This window comes from Clinocottus analis, unplaced genomic scaffold (genome assembly GCF_023055335.1).
Source record: "Clinocottus analis isolate CAN_PGR_092001 unplaced genomic scaffold, fCliAna1.0.p SCAF_7, whole genome shotgun sequence".
Lineage (NCBI taxonomy): Eukaryota > Metazoa > Chordata > Actinopteri > Perciformes > Cottidae > Clinocottus > Clinocottus analis.
The window spans coordinates 12,431,313-12,443,577 of NW_027176229.1; the positions used below are offsets into that span (position 1 = coordinate 12,431,313).

The window sequence follows — 12,265 nt, forward strand, 5'->3', positions numbered from 1 at the left end:
ATTGCATTAGAACAGGGGGTTATGTGGCGGTGTAACAGTCAAGCCGAGTAGATCATTTGCAATACGGGCCAGACGCAAAGGTTTCTACGGCAGTGTAATATTATGGGATTATCTTCAGTGGGGGTTAAACGTTGGCTCAGTGGTGCTAAAGTTGTCGTAAGGAAGCTCGTAAGGAAGCTCTCGGTAAAGGGGCGGAGGCGGAGCTGATGACTGTAACCACTCGCTCGGTTATCTGCGCGCTCATCGAGGCAGCAACAGACGTCCATGCAGGTTTAAGTCCGCTAAGAAGCGACTAGTCCAATTAACAGAAGAAGAGGAGGCGGAAAGCCACGCGCGAGGGCTGTTGAACTAACTAACTCGCTGCTCCTCGGGCCGGACGATGGACACAAGCACCGCTGCGGCTTCTGACCTGACAAAAAGACAGCCCGCCATAACCAAAGAAGTTGGACCAGCAGAGACACGGCGCCGCCAGTGACACGCCGGTGTATTATTTAGAGCGGGTGCACCAGAGATTCGTGCCCTCGCACAGTGGTAAGCCGTGGTAACCCGACCCCCCCTCCCCCACGCGAGTGTGAGCGCGAGGCCTGCACGCGCGTCACTCGCGAGACGCCTTTGGAGTTCCCTCGGACCGGCGGTGAAGGTGACTCGTGAACATGGACGCGTTCACCGATGTGCTGCTCGTCACCGCAAATGTCGGGTCACTCTTTGACAATGTAAGTAGACCGGTAACATTAAAACTACACCAAACCGAAGCGCTGCCAGAGGATTATGCGTAATGTCGTTAGGCTGATGGAGACATCATTAGTCCAGGGGGTGAACAATAGGCAAGTTGTGTACCTTGAGTCGACTCCTCGCACACATCCTCACTCACCTCATGAGCTGTCGCTTTAATTGCATTTTGTATCTTATATCATACTGTCGAGTTACTCAGCTTTGTTTCTCAGTCTGTGGCACTGAAGGACCAACGAGGAAAACCTACTTGAACACACATGCAACGTGTTTAAACTTTAAAGTCATTGCTTACTTTTTGCAAAGGGTTTTCTATATTACCACTATCACTATACGAGTCATTTATGATTTGATTAACTTACTCAAAAGTTAAAATAAAAACATAACTCTTATTCAGAGCGAAGAGCAGTCACCTTTTGTAATTAATCAATTAAATGAAGTCACTGTGTGAATTAAGTACAATTCTAATCTTCCTGACGAATCGTATTGGACCTGTCTTGGCGTAACAGCATACCTCCCATGATCACCACATTTTGGGTTTGTCTCAGTGGACTGATTTAAGGTTTGTCTTAATTTGTTATATTGCCCTGGATATCTGTGACATGTCATTCAGTGTTTGAGCATCCATGTGCCAGCAGTGGTTTTCCAGACGCTCTAAAGTAGTATTAGACATCCCCTCCCACTATTTATATACATTAGTCCTGTGTGGACCCTCTCTAGGGTGAGAGCCTGTGCTACTCAATAGCCAGTTTATAGCAGTATTATTACACATATATACATGAATACTGTAATCTAAGGTCTAGTTTACAGCCTAGTATTGAATGTCGGTATCTTAGAAATAATGTAAACCCACGTTTTAGGGGAATAAAGAGATGAGACTGTAATTTAACTATTCTAAACAATGGTTTTCATGTTTGGCCTCTGCCGGGCTCACAGACCTTTAGACTTGACTGGGACGGCTCTTACACTCATGGAAATTTGGCTCAGGTCCATGTATCCTGTTGCCAGATCTGGCTCAAATTTAAACATGTTGGATCCCATTGTGAGATATATGTAAACAGATGAATATCTTCCCCGAGGGACTTGACCTTTTCTACTAATTTAGGTCCCTTATTTCCATAAACACTCCATAATGTTCACCCAGCCTTCGGAAAAAGAGCGAGACCTGAAGCACATCACAGGGTAAATCATATTTCTTTACAGAACTGGGACTAAGCCAGTGTCTTGTCAGGGCAGTTTAGCTGGTGAGACAGTCTGCTACTCTTGCACAAGCAACATTTTAGTGGCACACCATAGCAGTGTCCTGGAGATTATGTCCGTTGTTTGTTGTATACTCGTGTAATTACTATAGTTCCGGATGCATTAAATATCTATATTGTTACACAAAGCTTCCTTGTATGCAAATAACTAGCATCGAACAAATTATAATATGAGGCATCAATTGTTGGGACACATTATTACCAAATACACGTTTCAGACATTTTTTTAAATTATCTGGCAGCTTTCAACAACAAAGCATTAACTTTATCATCATCCTGGATTCATGAAAGCAAACAGCTTCCGAGAAACAGCTGCTGGGGAAGCTTGCTTAAGATCTCGTTCATTGAACCCTGTCTTGTTGCCTGTTTGTTTGTTTTCTTGGTGGATTGTTTGAGGTTGTCTTTTGATTATCGTAAGGAGCATTGCTGAGATAATTGATGTATGAATTTCTCTCTCTTTCTCTCAGTAGCTAACATGTTGTGGCAGGACTTCTTCTCGTTATAATCGCTGACCTGCAGTCATTCCTGCCATACGGCAATGTAAATACACTATGCAAAGCCATTTTCCAGCTCGTATGACTGCGCATGGTGTTGCAGAAGATTGTCCATTATTTTGCAATGGGAGTTGCTTATGGTGTTGAAAAAGCCAAAGAAGTTATAGTCAGACAGGATTCTCTGATGTGAAAATCAAGAAGCTTTTGAGGTCACTGTGAGGTTAACATATATTTTTACTGAGCAGATAGAGAGAAGGTTTTGCTGTTTAATAAATGTGTTTATTAATCAGTTTACAGCTACACAAGACCACATGGCATAGCTGTAAATGGATTTCTACCTGTGGTTACAAACAGGAAACAGTCAGCACCAATCTTGTTCGACAGATTGCTTTCATTCAGGGTTTATCCGCATGCTTTCGTCATACATGTTTAACTGTCAAATGGCCATGAAATATAAAACTCACCGTTGTAGAGGATGTGTGGATGATAGCCAGATTTTTATAGGTGTAGTCACTTGAATGAGACTACATCCTGGAACTGTGTGTTCCCGACACACTGGAGAATAGTTCCAGACAATCTTTGTTTTTTTTTCTTCTGCTCAGAGTTAATTATAACTCTTGAGTGTTTCCGTTCTATGATCGATGACTTCCTGAATTCCATTTAACCTGCTCTAATGATAAAGTCAGAAGCTTTGATGATAATTTTATTAATATATGCATATTATTAAATGTAAAGGTATTATTTCACGAATATACATTCAATAAAACATAACAACTAGCTAATCTTTTGCAGTTGTAGTGTGACCCCACATCTAAAGCTTCTCTAATCGTTATTTGTGTATTATCAGGGATACATGAATATGTGTAAAAAATAAAGGAGAAGCTCAGATTGACACTTTGTGTGCCTGGTGGTTTGACACTAAGTGCACTTGAAGATATGTTGTGAGGAATGGAGCATGATCTTTTTAGACTTTCAAGTAGCCAGTGCTAGTTAACTTTTGCTTGACAGCTAAAAATGCTTAAGCTTCTTTATTCAGTATATTTTTACAGTATTGTACTGTATACTGTTATAGATAAGGGCGGCAATTAACGATTATTTTCATTGTCAATTAGTCTGTCTATATTTCATCAATTGATTCGTTGTTGCATCTATTTATTGTCAGAAAACTGTGAAGAATATATATCATTGTTTTTCATAGCCCAATATAATGTGAAAAAAATATGACTTAAAATATTATAAAATATTCCTATTTTTTATAAGCATAATTCTTTTTTTCTTAAAAAAACTAAAAAGTAAAGGTCAAAATATGAAAACGGAAATGTGAGGAGGAACAACAGCTATAAATGTGTGCTAATACCCCAAAGTATCCATTCGCACACGCATGATTAATAAATATGTTTTTGCGACAATATTAGCTGTAACATCTTAATAATGTGATAATATTTGAGTTCTGTTTTTACAGCTTGTTGCAATGCCCCCAAGTGGCCAAAATAATACATTAATGCAGGCTTAATATTGGATTTTAGATCAGTTCTTCAAGAAACTTTGCCTGCCTTTGATCATTTTTCTCTTTGTCATTTTATAGGTGGGTGAAATTCAAAATAAGTGGTTACAAGAATTGTATAAGGTAAGTTGCATGCATTAATTAATCAATGTTCCATTTTGGGGCTGCACGGTGGTGTAGTGGCTAGCACTGACACCTCACAGGGAGAGGGTCTGGGGTTTCGGATTCCAGTCGGGCCGGGGTTTGGATACTGGCCTGGCAGGTCTTTCTGTGTGGAGTTTACATGTTCTCCTCGTGTCAGCGTGGGTTCTCTCCGGGTTTTCCGGCTTCCTCCCACAGTCCAAAGACATGCTGCAGAGGTTAATTGGACTCTAAATTGCCTGAAGGTGCGAATGGTTGTCTGTGTCTATGTCTGACTTGCTGTGGACTGGAGACTTGTCCAGGGTGAACCCTGCCTTCGCCCATTGACAACTGGGATTGGCTCCAGCGCCCCGCGACCCTAATGAGGATAAGCGGTTTGGATAATGAATGGATGTTCCATTTAGTATTTCTACTCATCACAGGCAGTGTCTTCCTTACTTTTGGGGATAGTCTGGTGCAGTTTAGGTAAATAACTATTTTACAGTCGGTTCTGGCAGCATTTCATTGGTGAAATCCCAGCATACAAACCGTTCCATGTTCTTTTGGAAAACTGATATTTTTTATCAACACAGTCATCGATAACAAAGCCACACCACAAATGAATTTACAGAAATGCATCATATGACCCCTAGACCGTTAACTTCATCCTGTAACACAGTGCCCCCCTTACAGCCCATTACTCTGTAATGTAAAACCTGTCGAATTCAACCTGTTTGTGCTGCTTCATTGCAGACGATCCACAGCCACAACCCGCAATTCATCGCCCTGCACTTCCAGGAGGTGGGAGGAAAGGACTATATGGCCAACATGGGCCATGCCGAAAACTTCTTTTGGTAGGAGGCTCATAATCCTTGTTTGTCATTAAAGTCATTGTTCGCCATTTGTTTGATGTAATCACAAGCTCTTTTTTCTTCTTTTTAAAAAAAAAAGTCTCTTTAATTCAATTTATCTTGCTTTCAAATAGCGTTTCAGCAGTTATTTTCATTATTGATTTCACTTCCTGATTATTTTCTCCTTTCATTGTTTAATTGTTTGATCTACATAATATAAAAACAGTAAACAATAGCTTGTTTTGGCGACAAACCATTCCCAAACCCAAATTATAAAATGAAAAATATTCATATAACATATCTATAATAAGAAAACTAACAAACATTCACATTTCAAAAGCTAGAATTGGTTAAACAAAACAAAAACAAAACATCTAATAAATAAATTGACGAACCTCGTCAGCACTATATCAAAGGGAACAAACGTTTTCAATTCATTGCTTAATGATGAGTGCTGATGTTTCCAGGAAAATTGAGTCCAGTGAGGAAATGAAAGACTTTGACAGGGTCTGCATCTATGTGGACAACCAGTTCCAAGCAGAAGACAGCTTCACGGTAAGAAACATGCTGACGTCACATGTAGTTCACATGTGCTTCCACCAGATGGAGACCTCCTCCATGTTAGTGCTCAGAGGTTGCTGGAGGCGTAAGATGTAACCTGCTGATGAGTAAAAAGTAGGAGTTGGTAGCTAGCTGGTCAACGTTTTAGAAAAGTGTGCAGAGACCTCAGTAGAACATTTGTAAATACATATGAGTTATTAGATTTTGTATGTTATACGATTTTAGCAGGAAGGGGTTACAAAAGAAGAAAAGCATAAAAACAGAGCAGATATTAAAAAAACATTGTCGGGAAGATTAGAGTACATTGAAGTGAGCTCATAAAACATCTTGAATGCCATCACAAAGGCAATTAGAGTGTAATAAATAATTATTAGCAGGAAGTGTTTTTTTGGCAAGTCTGTCATGAGATGAATGTATATGAAGATAAGAGAAAAAAAAACACTGGAAGATATTACACAATCAGAAGTATCAGTGCATATTTGTTGTGTGTGTGAGAGGACGTTTGTGTTATGCCTTTGGTGTAATCCAGCACTGCGTCTCAGGCGCTCATACAGGTTCCTCCTCAAAATAATTTATTAGCTTGTAAATTCCTAGGATATAGTTTGAAACAATGTTTTATTAGTCGTCTCTAAGTCTCAATAGAGGAAGTGTGATGCGGGGCACTGCTTTGGTCATGGGGCTCAACCTCAATTATAAAAGCTTATTCTTACCTCTTTTTTGCAACTTTTCAGTCTTTTCCTTGAAATTTGACTCGTGTTAAGAGTTGCTTATAACGGGTTTGTCAGCATTAGTTTGTCTGAAATTCTGCCCTGGTTGGGAGTAACACCTCCCGGGTTATGAAAAGTGGCTGAGCATTTCATAAACTATTAACCCTTACTCCTCCCCTGTGATACCCCGACACTGGACGTCTGACAGTAGGGGTCAACGGCTGCATCTGTAGACTGAAGGTGTGTGAAGTAAAAAGGAGAACGTCAACGGCCAGGTGTGGGGGGAGACAGGCCAAAGTCAATACATTTAACTCTAGATTAAAACTATTGATCCCAGCCCATTTGTGCACGATAAATAAAGTGTGAGGGGGGTTGTTGGAAGACAGCCGGGACTAAGTTTCCCCTGCGCTGGAGTGTTCGCACCCTCCATTGTTTGCCCTGAGAGGGTTGCAGCCCACCCCACCACCCCCACCCCTCCTAATGCCTCATTCTCATTTCGTCGGTGCCACCTGCATTGATTTTCAATTTGTTTCCCCCTGGCTGCGGATCATCAGTTATATGGCCAAGAGAGAGTTTGGGGGGTTCTACTTTCACAGGGGCTGCAGGAGTAGAGGGGGCCGACTTGCATGCATTCCCAGTACAAATGGTGTTTTGATAAAAAATCACTTGTAAGTCAATATTTTTTTATTAAACTGTGCACAAACCTGATTGATGAAGATAGGTGTTTGGCAGAGTATGTGGAGGGGTTTGTGTGTGTGTGTGTGTGTGTGTGTGCGCATGTGTGTGTGATAGAGATTGAACATATACTAGAAAAAATGTATAACAGTTCTTCTGAGGTAATTATCAGAAAAGAGTCATTAAATCCTCCCTAAAAAACATAATTCTGCACTGATTGTTGACTGGAATTATTAAAATGTTTACCTTGCTTCTCAGACATGTATTTTCAGCTTTTATTTTGAGCATTAAGTTACCAACCCTATCAGCCTCCATGACTCAAGCCTTAGTTTGGACAAGTTGGTCACTAATTGCCGTTCACTGGAGCCGACCACATGACACTTCCATTTTATTAAATGAGGATGACTTTGGCACTGATGATAAATGATCTCTTCAGGGAGAGATCTCTCATGCTCTGGCTAGATGTTTGAGTGCACAGTGGTCCGTCACGCCCCGAGCCCTCTGAGCACTGGCTGATTTTTCTTCGGCCCCCAGTCACAGTGGCAGCGCTGGCAGACAGCAGGCCTACTGCTTAATACCTTTTAAATTGTTTTAATTTTCTGTCTTTATTGATCTCACAGGGCATGATTAATCAGATCAGTGGAGCAGGCAGTTAGTACATTAAAAATTGTCACCCCCATGTCAAGGATGATTGGGTGCTGAAGTGTGGGTATGAAGGGGGGGTGGGGGGGGGTGCAGTATGTGGGTGTGTTATGCAGTTATGTGTTCACTTTGAACCTCTCTATTCTTTAAAATTTCATGTGTCCTTGGTAGAGTAACAATATACTGTGGATCGTTCAATATAAGGCCCACAATTCAGCTCCCATGATGGGGAAATGAACAATTCAATTCATCATCTCAGAGCTTGAGAAGATGATTGTGATGTTTAGCTTTTATTGTGGATCGCTGTTGTAGAACCGCTCTAAATGGGTCAAACAGACCTCAAGTGTTCCAGTGAAAACTATTAAATACCATAGTTCGATGAAGTTTAATGCTGCAATATTGAAAATGGTGAATATGTTCGCCTCAATTCCAGGCAGCTTTGTTGGACTGAACATGGATTTTCTTCTGTTGTATGCAGCAAGTTTCTGCAACGACAATAAAACAGTCATTTTCATTTGACGGGACAGTGTATAAATATCATTACATAATATAACTTATTTTGTTGTTGTAACGCTTCTGTTCTTTATTCCTCTCTCTCCGCAGGCTTTGGGGAGCTTGTACTTCATACACAAGACACTGAAAAACATCTATCAGTATGATTTCAATGGTAAAAACTTTACTCTTTATCAGTGATGCACCGATCCAACGTTATCCGCTGATGGCGAGTGTTGATCTGAAACCAGTGTTTAAATAATAAGGTGTATGCCTCCCTGTGTGGAAGTGACTGGGATAATTTCTTTATGTGTAAGGCAAGATCAGGCTTGACTTAAACATTGCTTCCTGAACTTTGTCATACAAAATGTAATTGAATACACAGATACTAATTTACAGAATTATCATTTATTGAAATAATGGAATCAGCTCTGCCTATGGTCACAAATATCTGACTCAACTATTTGAGTGAGTGTCAGACAAATGAGTGTCGGATAAATTTAAGTCTCAACATAAACCATTCCTCTTGCGTCCTGTACTGTGTTGGTAATGGCCTGTACCTTCAATGGAGTAAGAGCAATGTTGCATATGATTGGCAAGATTCTTGTCATTTGTTTATCAGGATCTTCAGGACATTTCTATTTGTATAATGAAAGTTTGATGGCCGACCCTTCCTGGCCAGATATTTGCAAAGAACCTGAATTTAAAGTGGAGCTGTTATTACCTGCTGCATAGTCCAGTCACGTTAGGCGTGAAAAAGCTCCTCAGAAAAGCTTATGGAAGAACCATAAACATTCTGCAGCTGCCACTCGCTGTGTGGCCCAAACCGATTGTTGTTCACCAAACACAGTCTAATGGCTTGCTTATAGATCCTCTCATCACGTATGCCGCTCTGATGAGGTTAACACCAGTTTATTGATTGCTGTTTGCATGTTTTCTCACTCTTTTACATGTCATACCCCCTCCCCCACCCATCTCTCTCTTGCTCTCTCTCTTTACCTCTCTCTCGACCACACACACACACACACACACACAGTTAAGGATTTTAAAGCAGTATCCGGACAGAACAAGCATATGGGCTCTCTGGATGGGGTCACCACAGTGGAGAAAGAAAAATTCCCAAAGAATTTCTGGCCTGATGTGAGTATGTATGCATGAGTGTGTGTGTCTGTGTGTGTGAGAGAGAGAGAGCGCGTGTGAGCGTGCAGGTGTGGGGAGGAGTACGTGAGGGCCAAAGGGAGATGTTGGGACAAATGAGTCTACTGGGGCAGTAGGGGCTGTCTACCCGCTGTGACACGGAGATGAGACAAATTATGTGAAAGAATCAATAATTATCAGTTTGGCCCTTCAAAGACACAGCTTACCGCTGTTTAGTGACTCACTCTCATTTGTCTCTGTTGCAGTTCAAGTGGTCCAGAAAGGGCTTCATGAGGACCCGCTGGATTATACACAACCAGTACGTACTGTGCACTAACCGTACCTGAATATCATATAAAAAGAAAACCATGAACTCATTTCACTTTCACTTTAGGTTGTTTGGCAGCTTTTGGGGAATCCAGTTATTGGAAAAGCTCTTTCAATAAATGAGCTCTCTTGTGACCAAGCAGGTTGCTTTGCTCAAATGTGTGTTCACCTGTTGTGGGCCCTCGATACATACAAACAAAGAAACCCTGGTTTCATACAACAGCTGTCAAAGCTCTTCAAAATGAGAAATGAAGAAAAGGAGATCCTGAATGATTTATTCTTCATCAAACTAAGAGCAGTCTGTTTTCCTCTGTTTCCAACCCCAGAGGAGGGCTAGGTATTTTTTTTTAGAAACTTCTCAAAACGAGTGTCAATACACTTCACTTTTGATAATTATTAAAAAATATAATTTCCCCCCCTTAATTTGAGATTCATGAATTTGTTTTTTGACAAAATCCTTTTTTATTCAAACCAGCTTTGTATTAATTGTTTTGTATTAACAATGGATCACACATTTCTGTTGTTCAGATCAGCTCTACATATCGTTTGTGTCTTTAAGGCTTATTGTTTTGCTCGTTTAACTCACAATTTCACTGAGCTCTCACTGCATTCAGAAACAATTACTCAGTGCTGCTGCAGTGGTTCAAACTCACACCGTCTGTTTTCACAACACCCCAATCGCTATGGACGTTTTAACAACTTTGAAATTATCCAGGTGGTTTGGCAACTGAACCCTTCAATTAAAAATGTATCAACTATTTTATACACATAGCCGATGCAGCATGGTGCCCTGCTGCCAACCGCGATCATATACTGAATGTTACTTGATTGCAAACACATTTTTTGTATGAGAACAGTAGCAGTTTTAAAACCATTGAATTTAAGTAAATTAAGTTAATTATGGCTCAGAATTTCTCTAGGATACATCTGCTACTGCAGCTGTTGTGTTACCTGGGAACTGTAGTCACTATTTGCTCTGCTCGGTTGCCACCTGGGGGTTAATAACAAAAGGAGCCCACAATCTGTGTGCCACAAGTTCAAGCTGTGAGTCAACCCAATCAGCCTTTGTTGGATGCACATTAATTGTTTTTCAGTGACAGCCAAAGAAAAAGAACAAACCCTTGGCACAATAGCCAAATGTGCTTGTTTGTGTACTCAACACACCTTAACACCGACGCACTCGCCGATAAGAAAGCTCCTCATGAGTGACACCCGTGTTGGCACACATACAGGCGATATATACATATACATACATATATGCGAGGCTTTGGTGTTATCTAATTGTTTCCTATTTCCTTCTCAACCTGCCACAGATCACCATATTCTGTCTGTGTGCTTGTGTGTGTTTTTCACAGAGGTCTGGACCTGGTCAATGTCCACCTGTTCCACGATGCTTCCAACCTCGTTGCCTGCAACTCCAGTCCATCCATTTACTCCGCCAACCGCAAAAACGCTCTTCGATATGTCATCAACAGGTTGGACTTCCAGCTGCACACAACTATGAAAAAGAAAAAACATGACTGTAAAATGTTTAAGATGACGGAAAACACACGCTGAGTCAAACCAAAGAACAATCATTAGGACTCATTGCTTGATTGAATGACCTCTATGATTGGAATAGGTTGTACCATTCTTGGCTAATACCTTCTTGTAAACAGGATATTTTCGGAATGTACATAAACTCTGACCTTTGAATGGAATATTCTTACAATAATATGATATTCTTCTGAATGTATTTACACATTTGGCCCCTGACATCTGTGCAGTTACAGTGCTTGCTATTTCCTTCCAGGATATCCGATAGCCGCTATACTCCTCTGCCTTTCATCCTCTTTGGAGATTTCAACTTCCGCCTGGACACACTTAGTCTGGTCCAGGTGTGTAACACCTTTTTTTTATTACTGATGCTCAGATGATGAGGATGTTTCAACCTGGCATAACACCCTTTCTTGTTTTTGTGATTCTGTGAGCAGCATTTGTCCACCGCGGCAGATGTGCAGACTGTGAAGAAGGAGTGCAGTAATGAAGTGGAGAAGATCATCTGCGAAGAAAAAGACAATGACCACCAGGTGATTAAACCAGTTCTGTGAAGACAACTGACATTCTGCTGCATTCCCTTCACCTGCTTTCTTACCAACAGGTGCTGCTCCACATTGAGGAGAAGCTGTTCGCCTACCTGCACCAGGCGGCATTCAGGGAGGACAACGGCAGCGCGGTGAGGACACTGACCTTTCACTCACATCGATGAGCGACACCACAGCCACAGGGAAACCTACGATACAACAGGCTGCTTAGCAACTATCTGGCATGTCTTCTCAGATTTTAGATTAGGGCCTTTCAGAGTAAATACAGTCATATGAATGACAGTAGAGTAAATACAAAAAGTCTGAGGTAAACAAAACTGTGATAACTTTGACAGTAAACTGGGCTTTCACCTGCGCTTAAGTTATACTCACTCACATCACGTCAGTTTTTAATGTGTTGAGATTTCCTGTTGGGCTAATCGGTAATGGTCTTTATTCCTCAGCTTTTGAAGTATGACAAAGAATTCACAGCCTTTCAAGATGTTATTAAGGAAGAGGACATCAAGTTTCCACCCAGGTAACAGAGCGAGATGCTGCGTCACACTTCCACCTCTGTTGTTATCCCTGAAACACAATAAATAGTCTCCCTCTCTCTCCCAGCTACCCCTACAGCGAGGAGTACACCAAACCGACCCAGTACATGAACACTCGCTGTCCTGCCTGGTGTGATCGTGTCCTCATGT

General features: G+C 41.1%; 1 protein-coding gene across 2 annotated transcripts in view; it reads left to right on the forward strand.

Moving 5' to 3' along the window:
• The first annotated feature begins 233 nt into the window (after positions 1 to 233).
• The window catches only part of inpp5l (inositol polyphosphate-5-phosphatase L), a 17,161-nt gene continuing 5,129 nt past the window's right edge, over positions 234 to 12,265 (forward strand). For both annotated transcript variants that reach the window (XM_068566517.1, XM_068566518.1), the window contains exons 1-13: positions 234 to 713; positions 4,068 to 4,109; positions 4,860 to 4,960; positions 5,425 to 5,512; positions 8,146 to 8,209; positions 9,071 to 9,174; positions 9,438 to 9,490; positions 10,854 to 10,973; positions 11,291 to 11,375; positions 11,472 to 11,567; positions 11,639 to 11,713; positions 12,026 to 12,099; positions 12,183 to 12,265. The exon at positions 12,183 to 12,265 is cut by the window's right edge and continues 29 nt beyond it. In XM_068566517.1, coding sequence (XP_068422618.1) covers positions 654 to 713; positions 4,068 to 4,109; positions 4,860 to 4,960; positions 5,425 to 5,512; positions 8,146 to 8,209; positions 9,071 to 9,174; positions 9,438 to 9,490; positions 10,854 to 10,973; positions 11,291 to 11,375; positions 11,472 to 11,567; positions 11,639 to 11,713; positions 12,026 to 12,099; positions 12,183 to 12,265 — 1,045 coding nt within the window. In that variant the 5' untranslated portion in view covers positions 234 to 653. The remainder of the gene's footprint in view (positions 714 to 4,067; positions 4,110 to 4,859; positions 4,961 to 5,424; positions 5,513 to 8,145; positions 8,210 to 9,070; positions 9,175 to 9,437; positions 9,491 to 10,853; positions 10,974 to 11,290; positions 11,376 to 11,471; positions 11,568 to 11,638; positions 11,714 to 12,025; positions 12,100 to 12,182) is intronic.